This window comes from Solanum tuberosum, unplaced genomic scaffold (genome assembly GCF_000226075.1).
Source record: "Solanum tuberosum cultivar DM 1-3 516 R44 unplaced genomic scaffold, SolTub_3.0 scf00040, whole genome shotgun sequence".
NCBI classification, from domain to species: domain Eukaryota; kingdom Viridiplantae; phylum Streptophyta; class Magnoliopsida; order Solanales; family Solanaceae; genus Solanum; species Solanum tuberosum.
The window spans coordinates 2,112,729-2,137,017 of NW_006238964.1; the positions used below are offsets into that span (position 1 = coordinate 2,112,729).

General features: G+C 34.5%; 3 protein-coding genes across 3 annotated transcripts; all 3 read right to left on the bottom strand.

The window, feature by feature from the left end:
• Positions 1-157: 157 nt before the first annotated feature.
• Positions 158-6,483, bottom strand: LOC102588649 (protein disulfide isomerase-like 1-6). Its single transcript, XM_006343009.2, has 12 exons — positions 5,795-6,483; positions 5,433-5,562; positions 4,220-4,385; positions 3,811-3,929; positions 3,078-3,158; positions 2,905-2,994; positions 2,743-2,814; positions 2,591-2,659; positions 1,943-2,023; positions 1,600-1,734; positions 659-712; positions 158-570 (listed from the first exon to the last, which is right to left on the bottom strand). The coding sequence occupies exons 1-12, from the start codon at positions 6,316-6,318 to the stop codon at positions 475-477; spliced, it is 1,617 nt and encodes a 538-aa protein (XP_006343071.1). The 5' UTR covers positions 6,319-6,483; the 3' UTR covers positions 158-474.
• Positions 6,484-8,470: 1,987 nt separating this feature from the next.
• Positions 8,471-11,351, bottom strand: LOC102588977 (uncharacterized). Its single transcript, XM_006343010.2, has 3 exons — positions 10,677-11,351; positions 9,671-9,856; positions 8,471-9,016 (listed from the first exon to the last, which is right to left on the bottom strand). Exons 1-3 carry the CDS (start codon positions 11,139-11,141, stop codon positions 8,735-8,737), a joined length of 933 nt encoding a protein of 310 aa, XP_006343072.1. The 5' UTR covers positions 11,142-11,351; the 3' UTR covers positions 8,471-8,734.
• Positions 11,352-13,955: 2,604 nt separating this feature from the next.
• LOC102589293 (conserved oligomeric Golgi complex subunit 1) lies at positions 13,956-23,627 on the bottom strand. The gene is made up of 6 exons (XM_006343011.2): positions 21,233-23,627; positions 19,453-19,647; positions 17,009-17,289; positions 15,792-15,971; positions 15,335-15,512; positions 13,956-14,433 (listed from the first exon to the last, which is right to left on the bottom strand). Exons 1-6 carry the CDS (start codon positions 23,480-23,482, stop codon positions 14,296-14,298), a joined length of 3,222 nt encoding a protein of 1,073 aa, XP_006343073.1. The 5' UTR covers positions 23,483-23,627; the 3' UTR covers positions 13,956-14,295.
• Positions 23,628-24,289: the final 662 nt, after the last annotated feature.

The following is a 24,289-nucleotide window of genomic DNA, read 5'->3' on the forward strand; positions in this document are numbered from 1 at the left end:
CTCGATATCTTGACACACAGCTTCCCTATTTATTGGCTCTATGCGATGTGAATTTAGATTAGTTAGGTAAGTGGGTTACAAAGGAAACAATCAAGTGGAACTACCCCAAAACATTTGCGATGAATTTGATGGGCTTGTTATCTTTAATTCCAAAACACATGCAAACTTGACTTGTTATTCAACTCAAAGTTGATTGAGCACTAGATATAAGCATCAACATGTGATGTAATCCCAACATTTTAAATCATACAATATGCTCCAAATACATGTAATAGTATACTATGTATTTAAATTCAGGTTTTGGATGGGGTTACAGAAATGTTCACGTCAATATGCTCAACTGTTTACTCAACTGTTGACCTCTATCTCAACTCTCTGAAATATCTACTCATATAACCGGCAGGTATCATATATATGATGTATAATTCTCCTCGTCTTCAAACTAATTAGCTTGTCCCTGCATGAAACTGTTTCCTATAGTTCATCTCTAATTTCACGGCTGTATTCTTTCAAATTCTTGTTGATGAGAGCAGCCAATTCTTTTGTGCTTGATTTTGTAGGAAGTGGTATCTACACAAGAAAATTCAACAGGGAAACCCATTAAAAGGGGAGCAAGGAAAATAGAAACTATCAAATTGTATTAATCATTAGAGCTTACTGGATTAGTCTTGTCATCTGCTAAGTAGAAGAGAAGAGTTGGATAGTCATCAACCTGGATGTTGGTAAGAGCAAATTCAATATTAATAACTAATCAGAATCTTAAGATGCTAGACATCTCCCATCATTAGCATAAATTTGGGATACTCTCTTTGCAGTTTATGCTAGACAAGATACAATTCAACTGTTTCTCTAGCACACATAAAAAATGATAGAACTGACACGAGACTATTTCAAGGTACAAATAATGTAACAGAGTTCAACTAGGCATATCTGTTGTTGGCTACCAGAAGAATCCATGCAGTGGACACAAAGAGTCAAGAAGAGTTTGGTGGCAGAATCCTCTAAACTGATGGAAAGGAAGGAACTCTAATAGAGGAGACTTTTGCCTTCCCCTTATCTGGATCTCTAAGGTGAATTTCTAAAGATGAAATTGTGTGTCAATAACATAATCCACAGTCAAATATTCTGAAGATATTGATATTAGGTTTTTGATGAAAGCAAATATCTGGGCAAATACAGCATTGTGTATCACAGAACATCTGTCAAGGTAGTGGAAAGTAATTTAGGGTAAATTCTGGGGAAAAAGTTTGTAATTTCACATCCCTTGTAGGAATTTTCTATTGATTCCTTTCTCTAAACTCAATCCACTTCTCCAAGGAGGAAAACTCGACCTTATGTCATATATATCTATGGATGCTAAACGGAGTCGTAACTTAATGCATATTCTGCATAATGTTGGTTTGAGATGAATTTAAATGGAGAATCATGACCAGTGAAAATTCATATAGCCGACCCCAACTTGTTTGGGACCGAGGCCTAGTTGTTGGTAACTTAATGTCTGGACAAAATATTCAGACAGGAATTTTTTCATCAAAAGCATCAAGGATCTGAGCACGGTATCAATTTAGATCAAAAGAATAAAGTTTTTTGTATCCTCACCTGTAATTTCGGATGTTCATTTAGGGAAGCATCTATCCTTGCAAAGATCAAGTTGTCCAAACCTTTGAAATGCTTGGCCAACTTCTCCATTTGCTTGCTTGTGGTTTCACAATTTATGCACCATGGTGTGTATATCTTCAGTACATGAGTAGAGATACATTATTATGAAACTATAAGATTATGCATAACATCTTTAATGTGAGTTTCCTCAACAAAGGAAAAAGTATGTCATTTTTCCTCTGCAGTTAATTCATATACCAAATGCTCAAGAACTCTAACAAACACTTAAGAAAATGAGACTGAAGTTTCAACAAGTGTCTGATTTGTGTAAAACAATACAAACCTCTAGAAGAATGTTTTCGGGACTGTTCAGGATCAATTCATCAAAGGTCTTACCAACAACTGTCAGAATGCTCATGTTCTTCTGCAATTATGGAGCAAAGGTTCTTTAGAGTTAATACAACTTTCTTTTATAAACATAACTATATCAAATTTTCCTCGGCTAATGTCAAGCAAAAAGGATCAGATCAAAAAACATAAGCTGCATCTGTAATAGAAATTATGATTTAAAACAATTCCGGATTAGACAAGCACAGAACTTGATCAATCAACATAACAAAATCCTCTGGCGCAGAGATGAGGCAGACCACAAAGTATGTTATGGCACTAAAGGAAGCTCCAGAGCATGTAGATAAATTGATGCTATAGCAGAAATTCTGATCAGAACTAGTAAAGTTAATGCTCAGACAACGGATATAGTGTAACACAAGAAAGCTTGTTGAGCTATTATTACGAGTATGATGTGATACATTCTCTGTAAATCCAGAGAATTTTTCAGCTAGTTATTACGGAAATTACCAGACCATTATGCCAGATACAAGCTATACTACTAACGTAACTTAAATTAGGCAAGCTAAAGAACTGCAAATAATGTTTTCCTAATTGCCAAAACATAAACTGACATCATGAGAATTATTGTTAAAAGAATTACGTTATCAGGAATTGGTTGTGATTTGTAGTATGGTGACACAGTTCCACTCAGAAGACCTGAACAAAAGTCCTGCAGAAATCAATCCGCAATGTGAATTTCAAATCATAATTTGAAAAGGCCTAGAAAGAAAGCAATTAGAGAGATATTGATACTTCTATGCTTGTTGGTGTGGTATCTGACTCCAACAAGTACTTCAAGCTGCTACTGTAGTTGAAAGATACTACCTGTGCATCCACACAAAGGAAGGGTTGTCTGAGCAAACTTAATAAATAGCTAATATCGAGAAGTTGAAAAATACTTCATGAAAAACTAACCACGGAGTCTTTTGATTCTTCTAGACCAACCATACTGAGGAAGGGCTTTGCAAGATTTTCCTCTCTAATATCTACAAATATGAACATTATCTGCAATCGAAAGGCAGATGTCAATTACACAAATCCAGAAAGGAAGAAAAATCTGGTTCACTAGATCCAGACAAGAGAGAAACCTTTGATTTGAACTTTCTTGCAACGTCTTGCAAAGGTTCCACAAGTTTCTTGAAGTCATCAGGCTCAGCAATTATCAACACCTATATGGCATTGAAACATAGGTAACAATCCAACAATTATCACACATTATAACAATCCAACAATTATCACACATTAGTACATGATTACAGTCTCTTTAAAAAATTCAAGAACTAGATATACATTGAACAGTGTGTTGGCTGGAGAGATGAGAATTTCCTCATAAAAGTGTTTGTTACAAACTCTATATCCAACAGCAAAAGCTAAGTCCAGTCTGGTTAAACAACAATAGATGCTCAGAATTGTAACGAACTTTGTTAGTAGTCTCCTCTTCTTATTATAGGTGTTTTAACATATATTTGTGAAAGTAAAAATGTCCACGCAAGAAAAAAAAACGATGAAATTATTGGTGTTACAGCTGACCTCTGCTTCTCATGGATAAAATTGCTGACTCTATACCAGCTCAAAGATGATTTTGATAAAATCAACACTTGGATATACAAGTGTTTTCACAAATATCAAAGACTAACATTGTTTCAACAATACAGGAGAACAGCCTTTGTTTTCTTCACCTTTCTTTCATAGAGAAATGCAAGTCTTTATATTATGAAATACTAAGAAGTGCATGAGCATATGAATTACAATTAAATGGAGATGTCAATCACTTTGGGAAACAGAAGATATAAAGTACAATGAGTCAGGCACAAAAGTTACCTGAAGTTTGTTTGTGTTGGAGTAAACTCTAGCAGCGTTAAGTTCAGTAAGTACTGTAGTTAAGGGGAACTTGTTATCATCCAAAAACTGTAAGATTCCATCTGTACTGAAGATTCCTTCTGCAAACCATATCAATGATGTGAATAGTGATATGCTATTAAACAATGCAATGCTACTGAAAAAATCAAGTCTAGATTAAAAAGTAACAGCAATGTTCCTAGAGATTAGGGAATGATATAGCCATTTAATCTTTCCAAACTTTTAGCCATTCAATGAATAAGCAGTTGTAGATTTAACTGCTCGGCTGCAGGCATAGTCAGGAACAACCATCTATCGTGAGAGAATAGTAATTCTTGAGCACGGAAGTGGTGTAAAATGTAACTCTGGAATCTAAAAATAGGAAACCTACCATAATCAGTGTATTTCTCTGGCTCACTTTTAACTAGACCAAGGAAAAGTCTGGTTGGCTTAAAATCAGGGAAGAGGTGCTTGGCAAATTCTGCATTGTTAGTTTCCACAAACTGAATTTCATTGTCCATTTCAGCTGCTTTTGTAAATTCATCATAATCAGGTCCCTGTATGATTATACATGCATGTCAGAAGCAAATCTTTCCACAAACTATTTTGTTCGGTAGCCTATTTATATTTTGGTGAGATGAGGGAAATTCGACTAAAACAGGAAGGTTGTATGCATTATAACCTAATTAAAAATGTCCTTAAATGAAGTAGCAAAGATACTCTAAAAATGTCCTTATATTTATTTTAGCCTATCTAAAAATGTCCTTATTATGTTGTATGCATTATAAAGCAGAAAATTAAATGTACAGAATGATTTCATCATTAACCAAACCATGGGTGGATAAAGTTGAGTTGAACAAACAAATAACACTGAACTTCACTAGATGTTGTCCCCTGGTGCATCATAGGCAGTTATAAGACAATAAATAAAACACGTAAAGGTGAAAACTAAAGCAATACTATTTACTAACTTCTATCAGAAGAAATGAAGTAGCAAAGATACTCTAAGAGATGAAGGATACATAAACAGAATCAACTTTTAGGTGAAAAAATGAAAAAATAAACAGCATATAGCAATAGTTACAAGGAAAAAGCAGCTAGAAATGCCTTTCCTTATCAACCATCCTACTATTAAGCTTTTATTTCTGTTTCAGATCAAAGAGGACTTAGTTGGTACCAGTTTAGAAACTTTTTTTTTTGAGACACAGCAGTGTAGAACCTTCTATGTCAAAAGTAAGAGTAACTGTGACATTTTGATAGTATGCAGTCTTAGAGAACCCCTAATTTACTTTACATTAAAATTTATTTAATTTTGGAATGAATTTTGATCATGTATATAGAGGAATGAACCAGATGATTCATATGGCTGAACCCAACTAACCTGGCATTGAGGCAAAATTAATTGATTGATCAGACCTAGTGCTCACTTTATTAAGATATGAAGTCCCTGGTATGTTAACATACTTCTTTTAAAAATTAGAAGATATGATACATTCTTGATTTCAATTTTATATGAATAAACGAATTACACAAGTTCTCTAATTCCTATACTAATAAAAAAATGATAGTATCAACTGAATGCCAAATGAGACGAAAGGTAATACCTCAAATTTCTCAAACACACCAACCACAAACATGGTATGCTTCTTGAGAAAGTGTCTTGCTTCAGCATCTGAGCTAATTCTAATAATAGGTACACCTGTCTTCTTCCTTGCCCAGATAACAAGTTCTTCCCTGATTGATATGCGGACCACAGATGTAAATCAACAAATCCAATGCACATATGAAAGCACAACATAAAGAGCTACACAAGTCTGTCCTCCTAATTTTACTACTGTACTAGCTTACTACTCCCTCCTTTCCTATTTATGTGGCATTTTTAGTTTAACAAGAGTCAACTTGACTAATCTTTGAAACGAAATTGGATTAGATCAAATCAAAATTTAGATATTCAAAAATTGCTTACGCGGAGAATCCACCAGTGTAAGGTTGAGAAGTGCCATTGACAAACAGAAGCAAAGTCGGGAACCCTTTGATCTCGAGAGTAGAAGCAACTTTAGGGTATCGTTCAGCATCAATCTTCGCCATCAAAAGCGGACTCCCCAATTCTTTGAGAGCAGTAGCAGCCTCAGCAAATTTCGGCATTAACTCCGCACTCCTGGCGCACCAGGGAGTGTAACCCAGAACCAAAACATACTCATTTCCATCAATTGCCCTCTTAGTATTGTCATTATTAAGCTCAAGTACTATTCTTTGTGCCTTACTTACAAACTCAGCTTCAGATTGCTTCTCATGATGCGCCCCTTCCGGTTTTTGCTGCAAATCTTCTTCTTCATCCAATGCTATGAGTTCTTCCAAACCTTCCATGTCATCACCATCTTCATCATCTAAGTCAAGCTCAGAAGAAATTGATGGAGCCAAAAAGCTGAGCAAGAGAAGAAGTATTAAGGTAAAAAGGACAAATCTTGAAGAGGGTTTTGGAGTAAACATGATAACTATTGAATATATAGATCAATTCTTGTTGGGATTTCTAGTTTTTATACTGAAAATGGGTGCAAATTTGATAGGGATCTATGAAGATGTAAAGTGAAGTGAAAAGGGTGAGGGGACAGTCACGGAAGAAGTGGGGGGCACATCGCTGAACAAGGCTGACCAGAGTTTATATTTAAGTAACGTCAATCGCGCCACATTTTAATGCTATCATTCTTTTAGCCCAATGTCGGTACTTGTGTTTAGGAGTGATTAATTTAGATTTTGATCGCCAAAGATTTATTCGAGAGATATTTTATTTTTTTTACTTTTTCTGTTCAATAATAATGTTACTATTTTGAAATGTTTAATAATAGTATTTGTCTATTTTATAAAATTAATAAATAATTTTTTCCTTAATTTCTAATTTACCATTATTATTAATTACAATAATTTCTCTATTACATTTTTCTAGATATTATATTTTTTAGAGATAAGAGTTTGAAAAATATCCCAACTTTGGTTGGATTTGTTGTTGCGATATTAAACTTTCATAAGGACCTATTACCTCCCTAGACTATTTAATACCGTATTTTTTACCCCCTGAACTATTTAATACTGTATTTTAAAGATATATATGTGCCCACGTGGACACATTACTATTTATAATTTTGCATTACTTTTTATGTTCACATGGAAAAATATATATGTTTAAAATACGGTATTAAATAATCTAGGGAGGTAATAGGTCCTCATGAAAGTTTAGTAACGCAACAGCAAATTCGACCAAAGTTGGGGTATTTTTCAGACCCTTATCACTATTTATTATATTCTAATGGTGATATAATAAAATTACCCTTCTATTTATAGTTTTTTAAAAAGTGTGCAAAATTTATAATGGATAAGTATTGTTGGACGGAGGGAGTATAACATAAATTGACTTCGATTCCAGAATAATCTGCATTTTTTTTTGCTTTGGTTAAATAGTCAAAAACACACCTACTCCCTCCATTTTTTTTTAAATTGTCATAATTTCTTTTTTGAAAGTCAATCGATATAAATTTTGATTAACATTTTAAAGTGTATTTTTTCATCATATTGATATGAAAAAAAAGTCACAATTTATAATACTTTCCGTATAGTTTTTGAATATGACATTTTGAATATCTAAAATTTTATTTTGAAATATAGAATGAATGCAACCTAATTTAGCTTTGAAAATTATCAAGCTGACTCTCGAAAAGCGAAACATAACAACTAAATTGGAACAGAGAGGAAGTACTTTCTTTTTGGAGTTCCATAGATTTTTCAGTTTTTATTTTTTAGTTTCCCACCCAGTGTTCGGAGTTGAAGTTCTATAGATATATTGTCACAAATATGAATTTTCTTCCTGAACTATTACTAAATATTTATCAAAACAAACTTTAACTATTATTTGTTCATTTTTCTTATTTGAAATATCATTCTTGTTTAGATGAAAAAGGTGATAATTGAAGTGTGTTACAATAAATATTTATAGGAACCCAAGACTTCCCTATTAGACACGTTTTCTATTAAAACCTTTTATATATTTAAGCCTCAAAATCAATGCTTTTAGTTAAAGCTGAATAAATTCAATCCATTCAACCATACTTTAATAGTAGTTTAATGTTATTTGACTAACGGTTTCAGTCGGCAACGTAATATAGGAAAATTTAAGCTTTACATTATGGTTATCGGCGTTAGGAATTAGGCAATATTGTAACTAAGTAAAATATGACCATAATAACACATAAAAAAAAGTTCTTTTTGTAGTTGCACAAAAAGTTAAACCTATAAAATGCTAATTCCATTTTCAATTCCTAAAGCAGTACATTTTCCATTAATTAGTACATTTTCTGATTTAAGTCTAATAGAATGTCTTAAAATCCCATTTTCGTTTACAATTTTTTATGCTATTGTTGATCAATCTATCTAAAAGTAAAACAATAGAAACTTGGAATTGGAACTCTTTTTTTTGGTCACTAATGACGCCGTAGACTGAAAATGATGAAAATTTTGTCGATAAAGGAGAGGCATGATCATTGTCTCTCGATCCAATCCATCTTCCCTAGCCTCCCCAACACACTCTTGATACGAAGGAGGACGCTCCCTTCCTCCCACGCTCTTATATAGACAGTTGGTAAATAGATCATCATAATACAATTATCATTCATGAACCCAAACTTACATATGTACACCAATTCAACTTACAGCCAACAATGTTCTTTTGGGGGAAATGCTATTTTATTCGAATGATATATAGTGTTCTCAAAATTGGACTTACTTTGCTAATAAAAAGAGAAATTTTACATAAGCTTGTCACACCCAAAGTGAAAATTGAACTTTGCTAAGAAGAGAATTTTACAGAAAGTTGTCTGCACACAAACTGAAAATGAAGCAAACGATCATATCTTCTTCAGCTGTAAACACAAGAATTCTTCTTGAACTTGATGGGTTTTGTGCTAATTGAGTCAATGACTAAATCACATGAGATTTCCTTTTTGTGCTTTGTTCTGACTAATTTCCCCACCACATCTCCGCGCGACTTGATTTCAAACTCCAACTTTAATGGAACTTTAAAACCGCCGTTGGTTGCTGCATCAAGACTTGATCCAGCTCCATACAAGGGAACCTTTGTTGCTTCTATGCTCACTAACACGGTCCGCCTACTCTTCCTCGGTTGAAAATATTTTTTTAGCTGCAAAACCAAAGAAAATTAAGAATATGACGTTAGCAAGACGTGCAATAGGTCAAGTTTTACTAATCGATGTTGTTTCTCCGTTTTCTCAACATTGGTGACATTTCCCGCCATGAATTTGGCAGCTCGTAGAGAGAGGGTGTCACATTGAGCCCTTTAAAAACATAACATGTCAAACCCCCCAAACTTGGGCAAGTTAGACTCGGTATATATAGATTGACAGGTTATTTTAAGCATAATACAAATTAGCCTATCTAAAAGGGTAAGGTCAATTTGGACTGCAGAATGTAGCCCAAAAAATAACTTATCAAAACATTAAAAAATAAGTTTTTGTGTTTGTTTACGATTAAAAAAAAACTTTTATTAGTTTGGTAATTAGACAAAATTATAAAAGAACAAACACCTAAATGAAAATGATTTTGAGTTGGGTTACGATCCTTTGTTTAGCCCAATTTGACCCGTCCATTCTTTATCCACACAAATATTGGGGAGTCTATTACCAATCTATTATTCACTCAATCTGTTTAACCTTGCCTAAATTAGTCCAAACTGTCCATCTAACACCCTGCTAAAACAATGCTTGCTAATTGAAAAGGCAGAACAACAAGAGAGATATCCTTACCAAGAAATGAAAGAAATATGTAATGAGATTACCTGACCACTAGCAACAACGATGTCTGAATAGATGAGATTGATGGGGGTGGAGGTAACATGAATGCCATAGAACGTAGCAGGATTGTACACACTTATTCTCAACGACGCATTCACTGTCATCATCTTAGTTACAACTCCAGTGAAGTCCGAACCTTCACCAACGTAGAAGTTATTCACAACCATACTCTGAAAAGAACCACAAAGAAAAAGTTGGTTAACTTGCTAGAACTATGAACCAAAGGCTTTCTGGCTTTCTGGCTTTTAAGCCTTCTTTCCTAGTCCCCACTTGCAGCTCTTGACAAAAAAATTAACATCATGAGGAGAAAGAGTGCTTATCAGTGACTTGCTATTGAAATATAACCATGTCAATTTTGGATTTCGCTGCTACCATCCTCTATACTATCAATTGGATCAATTATAACAAGTCACACACGCATACTAAATTCAATAAAGAAGTGTCATGATAGATGGAATTGGATGTTGTATCAGGATACTTAGTACCATTAGAAGCATGAAATCACACAGGAATTTCACACAATAGTTTCAATCCTTATTTCAATATTGCAACTCCACCCCGTGTGAACTTCCTTTGTCCTAACTCTGACTATGAATTCAAACAGAAACTTTCAGTTTTTCTGAAATAAAATGTATATATTTGAAAACTACATATCAAAGAAAAACACTGCCTCTCGAATTCGAAATTCCAACAGTGCCATTGTTTATTTCAATAAAGTTAGTACTAATATGTTGTTTAGTGCTGAAAACAGTCATATCTATTACCAATGCGCAATAAAAGCCAAAACACCATCAAAACTGCAGACAGTTTAGCCTCTTGCCCAGAAGCTGACATATACTACCTATGTCTCATAATTTGGAGTAGTAACACAAAATTCAGAAATTTCATTCTACTAGAGTATTAGCTTTTGCCAAAATCCTATAACTAAATTTTTAGAATCAATAAACTCAAAATTCTGAATTCGCTTTCTACGGGAGCAAAGAAACATACCCTGACAGTAATCTCAGCTTTGAAAGGACGTCCAGCGCCCCATATGATGAGGCAAAAGATAGTGAACAAAACAACAAACCCCAAAAGAGCAAGCAAAGCCTGACACCGCCGAGTTAATCCCTTCTCCTCATCAAATTCATCATACTTACCTTCTTCCAAAATTACATTACATTCCGGCCACCCTTTATCGTTCCTTTTCCGGCCATTTTTCCTGCCGGACGACGACCTAAATATCCCGGAAAATCGACTAGCCGACGAATTCCTCGAGTGCCGCCCAAATGAAGGATGCGAAGGAGATTCCATTGGACTGTTGAAACTCGGCGTCGGCTGCATGGATGCTGATTTATCCCCATCCTGTGAGTCCCTTGAAGGACTCTGTACATAGTAAACTGGCCGTTTTGGTGACCTCGACGGCGACGACGGAGCTAAACTTGTTATATCTGACTCTGATTTTGCGTGCAACATTTTTTCAAAAAAAATTCTACAACTGAATTACAGTAGAATTCTGAACAGTCTGACACAAAACTACCCAGAAAAATTCTTTGAATATTTTATGGAATTGTTCATAAATTCAAAAATCCCATGAACTGTGTGTTTTGTATGAATTGCATGGGATTTTTATTTATTTAATTTGCAGACTTTTTGTAGAGAAACAGAGAAGTAGTATGAGGAAGCAGAGTGAATGAAGCATATAAGAGACAAGTAGAAGGAGGAGGTCCGGAAAGTGGCGAAGCTGAACCTGATTCCGAGCCTAATCAACAAGGTTGGTTCGGAAATGAGTGTCGGCAGCCACTTGTCACTGTCGAACAAAATAGAACTAATTTTGGTAATAATATACTCATTAAAACTCGTTTTTTTTAAAAAAAAATATATATAAAAAAGATTATGGTGTTGATTAATTAGAGTACAATTTAAAATAGTTGAAAAATGGCTTTATGAAATTTTTATATGCTTTACTTATTGATTGTCGGTTAAACAAGTTGTATAACTAAACAATAACAATAATAACATATTTCAATGAAATTCGTAAGATTTGGGAAGAATAGAATGTACACAAATTTTATTATTATCTCATCAAGGTATAGGTTATTTCGAAAAACCATCAACTAAAATGTAACAAAAAAATTGAAATAAAGTGTATAACTAAAATAGCATTTATAGAATAATTAAGTTTTCTAACTTTACCCACCTTAATTATTTCCTCAAATCCCAACTACCTCTCACTAAATATTAGACAGATACTAAGGGCCCGTTTGGCCATAGATTTCCCAAATAATATTTGGGGGGAAATTTGGCAAATAGTGTTTGTCCATACAGTTTGTCGTTATTTGGCAAATATCCCAAATTCCCATATACTAGTGTTTTCTAGTATTTGGGCCAAATCTCATTATTTGGGATCTTTTGAAAATTGAAATTTTACCCCAAACTTTTATCTTTTACAAAAACACCCTCTATAGTAGTTGTTTGCGTTGTATTACATAATTTTTTACGTGAACACCAAAGTAGTGATGAAATATTCAGTGAATATTAAATGATGATATGGTTGTTGATGAAAATGATGAACAATAGGCTAATGGTAACAAAGTCATGTGCTTTGTCTACTTAACGATTTATGGAATGATGTTTGTTGCACTCACTCCAAACTACCACATTGCTCTAGTGTCATGAACACTATTTGTTATTGTTGCAACGAAGATTTAATTGACTTGTAATACAAACTTATGGTTAGTTTTGATAGTTTTTAAAACTTATGGGTATAAATCATATTTTTCTAAAAAGTGAAATATATTTCCCAAATACTATGGTCAAACACATGGTGAAATTTCACCCAAATTTTCATCCAAATAATATTTGCCAAGAATATTTAGAAATCTATGGCCAAACGCTAGCTAAAACAAAACATTAATTGATTAATTGTGTAGCATGTTTCTCGCTTCTAAGAATCATTTTTTAGTCTCTAATAATTGTTAGTATTTCATTTCATTAATCACTATACTTCACTATACCATCTTTTGGTGCAACGAATTCATTAAAAAGATGGGGTTTTGATTAATACTTGGATTTTAGACAAGCTACCTAATTTAGATTCTTTAATTTATTAGACTTTCTTCACTAACTACTGCCCTACTCTGATAGTTCTCTAATTAATTTTTAAAAAAAATTCAAATTAGAAAAGCAAGAAAATGCCAACTATTTTACGACTGTCATTTGATTTATTTGCATTCCCGTAAAAGAAAATGTTGTGTGTTTAGTTTCTTCTTTGGATAGAATAAGTACAATGCTACTCAAACAGTATCTGTTTTGTTCAGTTAGTGGTAGGGTCTGAGTGAATAAGAAATATTAATTTAATAGAACAACTTTATTTTGTACTTTTTCGACCGCATTCGGTATTATTCGCGTTGAGTTATTAATTTAAATTAATATTGTGTAAGGCCAATTATTAAATAAAGAAATGTTTTTTTTTTTTTCAAAGTTTGAACCCTAGCCTTCTATTATGGATAAACGAATTATATTCATCCCAAATCAATCATGGCAGTGCCACTTTTGATAGTTGTATTGTTTATAATATCTGAATTTAATAAGATACAGTAATGTCCCAATTCTTAGGTAGTTACACCAAGCAGTGTAACTTATAACTTGTAGCATAACAAAATATTGAAATTCTTTCTTATGAAATATAATATTTTCAATTGCAATGTCAAGTGGTATGAAGAATATTTATAAAGGAACTAACTCTTCTTCTTATTAACCCTTATTATTATAGTAGAATTAGAACCAAAAGAATAAAACTACGCACTAATGAAGAATCATAAGATCAGTTCACTGTCAACGTATGAGTATAAATAATGTATACATATCGTTTTCAAATTATTATTACATGTAAATTCATATATTCACCTACTTACGCAACCATTGCTCAACTTGAATAGTGGAATGATTACGGATTAACTCCACAATGAAAATCACACAAAAAATTTCAAGGATAAAGACTGTCATGTTTATTTATTTTGATGATGAGTGACAGAGAATTGGACAATAACAGGGAAAAAGCAGTTGGTTGATGGAAAATGTGGGTCATTAATTTATTATTGAACTGCTGTGTGTGGGGATACAATCCAAATATGACATTGCCATGGGCCACTAATTGAATCGCATTTTGCCGACTGAATTATACATTCCAACACTTGAAAAAAAAAAAAAAACAATACTACTAACCTGCATCACATATATTCATATACTTATTGTGCCTAGTACTTTCACCTACTTCAACACAACTAATTGTATAAGTAGATGGGAAATGTAATTAAAAGAATAACATCATTTTACACATTACTGAAACATCTTTTCGTTTATCCTCTTTTGTACAAGCAGATTAAGCTCATCGACTGCTGGTTCCAATCAATATCATAAATTACAGAGTAAAATTCCCTTATCCGTGACTGCAAAAATACGATAAGTAATGATACCTTCCTCTCAAAAATGAATATCCATCTCCTAATGTTCAACATCCCTACATTCTTGATTTTTACTAAATTACTCTTTCAGTTTCCGGCAAAAGCAACTATGTCAACTTCAATTTTGTTGTTTTGGATAAAGCTCGTTAAAAGTTTCTCAACAGTTACTCTGATCTGGCAGTTGTGAAGAAGGAATGGAAGCCTGAAGCTTGAACGGGTAATATGTCACCAAACCTGCCCACTTGCCCATCAGTTAGTATTGATCCCAGTTTCAGCGTGCTCTCGCCAAATTTGCTGCCAACCTGGATATTGTAGGTAACAAAAATCAGGCTTACATGAGCAAAACAACTTATTTAGTCAAATCAATAATTCAGTTCATGATTCACAGTTTAAAATAACAGCTCCAATAACTGAAAGTGCACGCTCTGAATGACAAAGACCTGAACTTTGTTTGTGATAAGGAGCTACAATATCAGGCTCACCTTATCTGAAGTAGCCTTTATATTCTCATCATAAACTAGAAGATGCTTTGGTAGCAAAGTGTGTTGAAAATGAGGAAAAGCAAACAAGACATGTCTAGGCTCTAGCCTTTGAGAATCATGGAGAAATTATTTTAAAAAGGCCAAAAAAAGGCAAAACAACTCTCAAATTAATTTCTCCCTATTTTTATGTATTCACTTTTAGTAAGAATGTGGACAGTTTAAAACAAAGCAGACTGGTTGATCATTCTATAATGCATCTTTGACGATAGACATTCTTCCAGTACGAAAAATTACATCATCAATTTAATGGAAGTTTGTTATTCACCTAATTTGCCAACGTCACAAAGTAAAATAATAAGAAAACATAAAACACATATTATGAAATTCATAAAACTGAGGTGTGAGACAAGCTTCACGTCTATTCATAAGATTATCACAAGGAACAGGTCAATATGCAATTTTGAGCGGAAACATATCGTACACAAAACTAAAGGACAGTTAACAAATCAAGATCCACAAAATAAGACGAAAAATATATTTTTCTTTTTCTGCACGGTTTTGTTTATTCCTATATATCTTTAGCTCTCAAAAATATTTTGGAAAAGTCACCTCTTTTGGTTAATAGAAGAAAAAAAAGATGAAGGTGTGCATGGAACTGCAGGCATAAAATAGGATTACAAAGAAGGAAGGTTCTACAGAGACTAGGCAAAGAAGAATTTACCTGCATAAATGATTTCAAAAACGGCGATGTTATCCCGGAACTAGAATTTTCATCAATATCAACCTTTCGAAACAGTTCGTCATTTGTGTAACTTTTCCAGGGACTTCTTGATGAAACATTATTAATAGATGCTGAGATTGATGCCTTGGTTGGCCCTCTTGAAGACAATGCTGGGGCACTGAATTACAAATATAAAAAATTACACATTGCATCAAAGGATACATGACAAATGGTAGTAACCCATTACACATAGGGAACATTAAAGAAGATCACTTTAGAGAACAAAATGTAATAACCAACATAAGGAATGCAATGTGATTTCTACATGTGTGTGAAATTCATCCCTTTATCTCGATAATCAAGGAGGGAAAATCCTGGTACAAGGGAAAGAGTACCACAAACTGAACAGAAAATGAATTGAACAGTGTAATTTATAAAATTTTAAAAAAATATCAACCTGATGGGGAGATATTTGAAGCGAGGTACTGCAGAGCAGCGCATGATGTTAGATTCTGAATTGGTTGGCAGTTTCTGTGCAGTATCTGTATACATCCGATTAAGCTGTACAAAGAACCCAAGGAGGACAGCATGCCTCAGGTATGACTGCCTCTCATTCTCCCAAAGATATGGCTCATAGCTGGAAATAAATCAGCCAAAGTGTCAACCAACTAGATTAAGAAGGCACAATACATCAATTTACTATTCACCCAATGGCACTCCACCTCCACCAAAAGAGGCAACAGAATCCGAGTAAAACCAATAGAATGTAATTTCATATATCCTTAGCAACAAAGTGTGCAGTTAAAGATGCAAAGACAGATGAAGCAGTTGATAAATGACATTCTAATAATATGCTCCTTCAGCCATTTTGCTGCCCAACATGATAAATAAAAATTAGAAAAGTATTCACACCAGTCCCATGAATTTTGCAACAATTACTACTCAAGGGTATGGACCTACAGTATGAAGTAGACAGTTCTCAGGCAACAAACCATCTTTACATGGCATTCACCAAAGAAGTTCCATTATAACAGCACAAGCTTTTTTAAAATCCTGTTGCATCAGAAACGTTCCAGCTATAACTGGATGCAAGCAATGCATGTGAAATTTTTGTAGAGTGATCATATTTGGTAGAACTTTTAATTTGGGATTAGCAGTCCGGAATTTTTTACACCACAATTCTGGTATTATTTTTGTACCATTCGCTATGTGGATAACAATCCCGAGATTACAAACCCAGAATAAAACAACAAAATGACATTTGCCTTTCTCCGAAGTCTTTTTAGAAAGTCAAGATTAAAATTAGAAATAAAAGTTTGTCCAAGTTTTTTTTTTTTTTTTAGAAGAAAGTGATTTTATCCAAGTTTATCTACTTTAAGCCAAACACGTGTTTCCTATTATACCCGGTATAATATCCCATTTTTTATCCAATAAACTTATACCCACTAAATAACCCCGTCATTGTTTAATCCTTGTATTCTACTTTGATCTTTTCAAAAATACTTCATCATTTCTTTTTGTGTAGAATGAATTAACCTTCTATTATTCAGGCCTAATAAAAAAAGTCTCATTAATGGAAAACAGGGAATAGCATTTTGAAGATGCGGTACAAAAGCAAATTTATATAGCGGCATGAATATTTTCATCGAGTTTATCTGGTTTGGAAAAGCTTACGTGAGCCAATCAATAGGATCCAGTCCTTGTGCAAAGCTACTTATCAACCCATTGACACGCTCTTCGGAGACTGACTTGTTTAGTTGTACATCCTGCTTTCTTCTAAAAGGATGCTTTACCTTAGGCATTTTCAATGACTCTTCATTTGCACTACAATCACCACCAGAGAGGATATCTGAAGCAAATCTTAGATCCAATAGAACTTGCAACACCCCTTTCTCTGAAACTCGAGATCCCTGGGTTTCTTGACTGGAAAGGAAGTCTCCATAAATATGAATCATCTATCAATATTTGACAGTCATCAGAATACATAAGCATCAATTGTTATAAAGCGTAAGAACAATAAATTAGCTCTCTCAAAGCAAATCAGATACAAGTACCTTCTAAAAGGAAAAAGACAAACCAAATAGAAATTGTAGCTGAGAATGAGAACGTTTTTGATGAATTGTTAAAAGAACTTTACAGACTTATCTAGCAAACAGTAGGCAACACAGTTATCAGCTAACCTGGATTCATGTCATTTGAATGGTTTTGACAATTGAGAAATAACCAAGTGGTAAGATCCCCTCAACTCAAATCATAATATTGGGAATCTGAGTGACCAGGGGATTAAAGTTGGAAAACCACTGTTAAGCTCCTGGATAGCAGTTTTTAGGTGGATTCTACCATATTAGAGAAATGTATTTGGTCTCTATGACAGAATCACGGGAGTGGTCAGTGGAGCAGTTTGAGGTTCTTATCGCAAAAGGTAGACACTACACATAATGAGGTAAAACAACAGCAAAGTTGACACAATCTATGTGCAAACATAGAAGAAACTTCTCATTGACTTTAGTTTACAATGTATAAGATGAGTCTTGGGCTATTTATAATATGAAAAGCAATCAATCCTATTCTTATAAGGTAAGTGAATATTCTATAATTAAATACAGACTACCCTAGAGTATCCTAAAGAATAATCTATAAGATTTTCTTTGTTCAATTAAAATGAATTAAATCTAAAATGTATATGAATCTGGACACATATACACTTCACATTCTAACATAGCCTCTCAAACTCAAAGTGGGGAAACCCGCTTGTATTCACTTATTTTAAAAACATAGACCACAAAATCTCGTTGGTATAATGCAGAATCACCAAAAAAGATGATGTTTCTTCCTCCAGATAGTCACTAATAACTACTCTCTTTTTCATTTATATGCATATCTTTCTTCTTTTTTCTTTTATTTTTTTATAATTGTGGTGTCCGGGCCAGTTTGCGCCTTGATTGATTCCACGTGATACCTCCCACCTCCAACAACAACATATATGAGGTACTCTTCTACCAAGGCAAGAACAAATGGAAAGAAATCACCTAGTGTTTTTGTCTCTGCTGGGATGGGAATTGAACCTGAGACCTCATGGTACTCAACCCAAGTCAATGACCACTAGGCCACGCCCTTGGGTATCTGCATATCTTTCTTTTTACCATAGATTTATTTATTCATTTTTCAGCACACCTCATATTCTTCAAAACTAGTGAAAACCTTGATTTCTAACTACAGAACTGTGTAAAGCCTTTTAGCTGATCTACAAAAAAGTCTTACAGATCAATAACTGTTCAACCATACTTCTAAGAGACAACCAAAAGACTAAGTTGTTAGATGTGCCAAACTTTTTTTTTTTGATAAGGTGATGTGCCCAACTTTAAATGATGTATCTTTAAATAAGAAATCCTGTTCCTTACTGCTTGATAGGGTAATATGGCTATAACAATCCAACTTTATAACTAGCTCAAGCTTTGAAGACCAGATATTCAGTAAATTCATCAGGAAAAGAAAATCAGATATGCAAGAAAAACTTGAGTAAACATATTGGTTTCTTCCTGTTTTTTAAAAAGGCTCTAGAGAGAAATGTCAAAACAGGTAACGTTACGAGGTCAGCAACTAAAATAATTTAGTAGAAATTCAAAAAAGCTGAAGATTAAAATAAAATAGCACACATCTTTTCCAAAACTATAGAGACGTAAACAAAATCTTTACGAATTGAATAAGATCACCAATGCTGGTGATTCATACTTCCAGGTTTTTATTAAAAAGAGATAAATGTATCATGAGCCAAATTCAAATATTAGCAATAACAATCTCTAAGAAGATTTAGCAAAGCACAGAGAAATCAGCAACAGGAAATGAAAGAATGGTTAGTAAGAAATTGGCCTTAGCATAAGACAAGCAAGAAATCAAATTCACGGGAAGTTTCAGACAAACAGTGTGGTCATTTCAACGAGGGACCTTTTGGCGTCCATTAGATTCCAGCAGAAACTAACTCTGGAAAATGGCATCATACTTTCTTGCTCTTCATACCTTCCCACAACTATGGAAGATAATCCATATGATAAGATGACAAGTAATATTTCTCAAAAACATTGAAAATTGAAGAAAAGAAACGCATACTCTTTCAATACCTTATCTAACAGTCTTGAGGCAAAGTTTTTCAGAATAGGCTTATCAAGCACATGTCCACCTACTCGCTGAATTTCTTCGCAGGCTTGGAATAGAAAAGAGGTTATGTACAAAGAAGGCATAGAAGGAAGCAATATCTTCATCTCTGACTCGCCTTCATTTGACTGATCTTGCTTAACAACAGTCTCCTCCCAGCCCTGCCGCAAGTTAAGATGAAGAAGCTTGATTAAATCAACTTATAGCAATCAATTATCAATTAAGAGGAGATACAAACTTGATAAACTAATTTAGAGTAACTAAAGAAGAAGGGGATGAAACTTGTATTGCATATTATCTGAGCATGAATGACTTGTAATGGTTCACTTTCAATAAGCAGTATAATTTTTAGTCATGGTGTAAAAGAATGCTGAAAGAGGATTATGTAAACCAGAAAAAAAGATATGTATACAGACAACTTTACATTCCCATCAAGGATAAGCATGAAAAAGACCTGGTGCCTTACATCCCCGGCATGACAAGGAACCCGCTCTACCCAAAACCTGTAGAAAAATCAAAGCCTTGTTTTTGTTTTTTGGAATAGGCGTGCTTTCTTTTCTTTTTTCCTTTTCCTATAAGGATAGTGCCTGTGACAACTTGCCTGCACCTTGACCAATCCATCGGCTACCTTTCAGCCAACACAAATATCATGTTCTTCTACCCACCAAGACTTGGAGATGGAAAGAAATCACCTAATCTATTTTTGTTTTTGTGTAGGCAAGTTCAGAGTTAGGAATCTTCTAATGTTACTTTATACCAAGTACTAGACAACAACAAGCAAAAAACCTGTCATTCTCTCTTGGAGATAAATTTGATGTCAAATCAATCCAAACAATTAAACTGAATTTACAAACAGCATTACACCTGACAGAAGGATTGGGTGTCTTTTGTAGAGAATCATGTTTTGATGTAGATTCTCCACTTTTTGGTATTCCTATTGTATATGGGAGCTTTCATTCCCATTGTTAATAATATCATTTACCTTATCACAAAAAAAAGGTAGTGAACACTCCCTGACTTTGTGAAAGTTGATGTTTTTTTTCTTTCCTTGATAAATTTGTGAGACATAAAACTTTATATGCAGCATAAGAAGTCAAACAAAATTAATTGAGAATCGCCTATTGTTTTTAAAGGAAATCAAGAATTGCATCAGTAGATGTATAGGGCATGCCTGTTTATATAACTTTTGTGATATCCTGACTAGATTAAAAAAAACAACTTTTTTACCAAACTATAAACTAAGTAACCTCCTATGAAGAAAACACCAAACAAGTGTTCCTATACCATAACTAGCAGAAACCTAAGGCCTGTCTTTTTCTTGCATTGCCCTCAAAAATAGAGAGGGTCCTCGCAAAAATTTAAGAGGATGCTAAACTATGGGGATGCTCTCTATTTAACATTTCCTAATCTAAAATTTAATGAATCAACTACCCCTGGTATTAAACTATGGGGTCTCAGCTATACTAATGTCTGCTAATCCTCTATATCCATTCCAGTCTATTTGGGCCCATTGATTCATAATAAAACTTATCAGCAGAAAATTATACAAAATCCAGGATCAGAAGATGTGATTTTCAAGTTACTTTGATAACAAGTGCTGCAAAGTAATTACCAGGACCACTGACAGAAGTGACTAATATAATACAGGTATGATTAACAAACATCTAAAGGAAGCATAAGAATAAAAATGACATGTAAAGTCCTTTAGGAAAACCCAGCCAGAACAGTTTTAAGAATAGCACTTACTCTCAAGGTTGTTGTTGCCAACAATGCATCATCCTGTTTGAGATTTTGGGATAAGATAACTGAAAGTTCATCAGAAACCCAAGATATCCACATATTATAAGCTCTGATGCAAAGATCTTGCGTCATTTTACTTAGCTCTTCAAGCTGTGGGCTTGAACTGTCATCCACTCCGAACAAAGCAGCAGAAGCCAATGAACTTTGTCTTCTGGGTGAATCAAACATTGTATTTCCAGGACCATCAGAGGTTGGGGAGTCAACAGATGGCATAGAGTACCTTAAAAGAGTTGGGGTCTTAAGCGAGCCAGCCCCTCTAGTTTCACTCACCCATGACCTTGGTGACCCAAGTATGACAGGAATGTGTCTGGAATGCTTCTGGAATGCAAACAAAAGTCGCCCTATAAATATTGACCGCTCAACAAGTATAGCAGGTGATGGCACTGACTCGTCCATTGAGTTTTTGTTTTGAAGGTTATCAGACAAAGCATCCAACTCACTCTTCAGTTCCATTAGTATAGCTGACATACTTTGGTAACATTTATTTTGTAAATATGGGGCCAGATCTTTCAGTCTCAAGGATGCCTTGGGAGACTCCAGGAAGCTTAGCAGGTCTTTTAGAACACTCTCACAGCAGCTGTCCACAGCATCTCTAATCCTGCTGACTTCATCCCCGAAGTAAGCATTGAGACAACTTCGAAAATCATTCTCCTCGGGCTGCTGTGACTTGGCACCAGGAATGGTGGTAACTTTTTTACCATTTGGTTCCATGAACCAAACACCTCCACCATTTAAAGATCTATTCAAGTATGCCTGAAAACTGACCTGCTCACCAGGAGTTCCTGAGATGACCCGCGCTGACGCTACAACATCAACCAATCCACTCAACTCATCAAATCCTTTATCAATAATTGCTTTCATCCTTCTAACAAAAGCATCTTCAAATATCTCGTCCCACAGGTCCGAATCACCTCCCAAGACAAGCTCACGTGTTCTCTTCCATGGCAACTCAATTTCAGACCCAAAAACACTCTTAAGCCATTCCAAACTCCCTTCTAAGACCTTCTTATTTTCCATGGTTTCCCGTACCAATGTCTCAGCAGATGCAAGCTCTTTTCCACAGCTGATAACATCGATCAAGTATTTGCCATTGATCTTGTTCATTGTTTCCTTGCCACAATTCCTCAACCAATCAGAACATGCCTTCGAAACGAAATCCCTATCCAACATTACCATTTGTGATTGCAGATCATCTCTAAATGAGTTCCACAACCTCACTTCCTCATCCGGATTAGGTATTCCACCAAACAATTGAGAGGCAGGAGGTGAACCCAATACAGTCTTATAAAACAAAGGCATATCATTTAGCACTTGCAAGAATAATTCTCCTACTTGACCCACAGTAACTTGAATAATCTTTAATGCCTCACAATAAACTAAAATCACATCGGAGCTAGTAGCATTACCACTGGAACATGCATTTAGTTTCTGAGAAATACACAATTTACGCGAATCAAGGAATAATGTCAGAACCTGTTTGGGATCAAGCTCATCAATGACAGCAACTGCAGCTAAAGCATCCGCATAAGCTTTTATCCCGAGGCCAAGTGCTTGATCCAACAATCTCTCTCTGCTTCTCTGCGAGATCTGAAATTTAAAACTCTCCACAATTTGCCATTGATGCTGAAGCAACGGAAATTTGGACAGTACACTTTTGTAATCCTTATTTCTATGCAAACTATGGTGAACGTGTTTAGCACGGGCGTAACGGGCAGAAGATTCTAAAAACATTGATTCATCGAGACAACCCCAGATATTCTCCGGCGTATCAACAAGATACTTAACCCTACAGGCAATTCCGTAAATCCGAGCTTTTGCAGGGTCAGAAGAAACAACGGACTTAGGGGATTCAGCAACGGTGGAAGAGAGAGAATGAATAATGCCGTGGTGTATCGCGGCTATATTGGCAGAAATTGACTCACATGAGGATTTCATTAGAACAATGGAATCAGCGGAATCGATGAGATCTCGATAACGATTGCCGACGAGTTGCCGAAGCTCTTCGCTCTTGTCTTGGATCTGTTTCCTGGTGGCCGCTTCCACATTTCGGATTTCAGCAATTGGCTTTGTACGGAAGAGTAATTCAGCATCTTGGTTTCTTACGCCGCCGGCGGATACTGCTACGGGGGTAGACGTCAGGCGGTTTTGATCGGCGGGTAGTGTCGGTGATGGGGATTTCGGTGTCACTACCCTCATTTTGTCGCCGGCAACAGAGAGGAGATTTCACAGTTGAGGTGACAGTACAGATACTAGAGATGAAAGGATATTTTCATGGAAGAAATTGTAAAGCACTGAATAACTTCCATTTTTCGTCAAGGATGGTGTAGTATGACTTGAGTAGCGGGTACGTACCAGCTATACAGAGTTCAGCGAAAACGCGGGGCGGGTCAATTTTTTAGTGGGTTGCGTTGTATGGGTTGTTTAAATGGATACTATCTATTTATATACTAGATAATGTATGCACGGGCCCAATAATATAAATGGTATGTTTTGGGGCTAATAATCGAGTTTTTGAAGCGATTATTTGCGTGGATAAAGGAATAAGTTTTTTTATCACAAACCTGTACTTTCTTTGATGTTATTTAAGGCATAATAAGACTAACCACATACAACATTTTTGAAATATTTTATGTTGTCAATTATCATGATTTATAGTATTTTTACGCAATTTTTAAATATAAAAAAAAAGACAAATAAATTAAAATGGACCCAATATATGTTATTTTTGTTGTCTCAATTTATGTGACACAAATGAAATTTGGAGAGTCATCCAAATTTTCATATTTTTTTTAAAAATGTTTTAAGTTATTAATTATTGTGATTTATGATATTTTTATGTAACTTTTAATTAACGTACATTACTGGTCACTTTGTCCTAATTTATGTGATATGGATAAAATTACAAAATTAACCCTTTTAAAATGTCTTTCAGATATTTTAAGTTGTTAATTATTATTATTTATAATACTTTTTTGGTAATATTAAAATGATATGTGTTATTTT

Bases quoted from the DNA above. Each gene is read 5' to 3' on its own strand.
- LOC102588649 (XM_006343009.2), bottom strand. From the start codon at position 6,318: ATGTTTACTCCAAAACCCTCTTCAAGATTTGTCCTTTTTACCTTAATA. The intron at 2,815-2,904 runs GTTAGTTTTTCA...GTGGATGCACAG, and splicing joins AAGAATCAAAAGACTCCGTG to GTAGTATCTTTCAACTACAG. The intron at 571-658 runs GTAAGCTCTAAT...TTTCTTGTGTAG, and splicing joins CAGATGACAAGACTAATCCA to ATACCACTTCCTACAAAATC.
- LOC102588977 (XM_006343010.2), bottom strand. From the start codon at position 11,141: ATGTTGCACGCAAAATCAGAGTCAGATATAACAAGTTTAGCTCCGTCG. The intron at 9,857-10,676 runs GTATGTTTCTTT...GGTTCTTTTCAG, and splicing joins AAGCTGAGATTACTGTCAGG to AGTATGGTTGTGAATAACTT. The intron at 9,017-9,670 runs GTAATCTCATTA...TTGGTTTTGCAG, and splicing joins TCGTTGTTGCTAGTGGTCAG to CTAAAAAAATATTTTCAACC.
- LOC102589293 (XM_006343011.2), bottom strand. From the start codon at position 23,482: ATGAGGGTAGTGACACCGAAATCCCCATCACCGACACTACCCGCCGAT. The intron at 15,972-17,008 runs GTAAGCTTTTCC...ATTTATTTCCAG, and splicing joins GATCCTATTGATTGGCTCAC to CTATGAGCCATATCTTTGGG. The intron at 15,513-15,791 runs GTTGATATTTTT...TTTGTAATTCAG, and splicing joins TTCAAATATCTCCCCATCAG to TGCCCCAGCATTGTCTTCAA.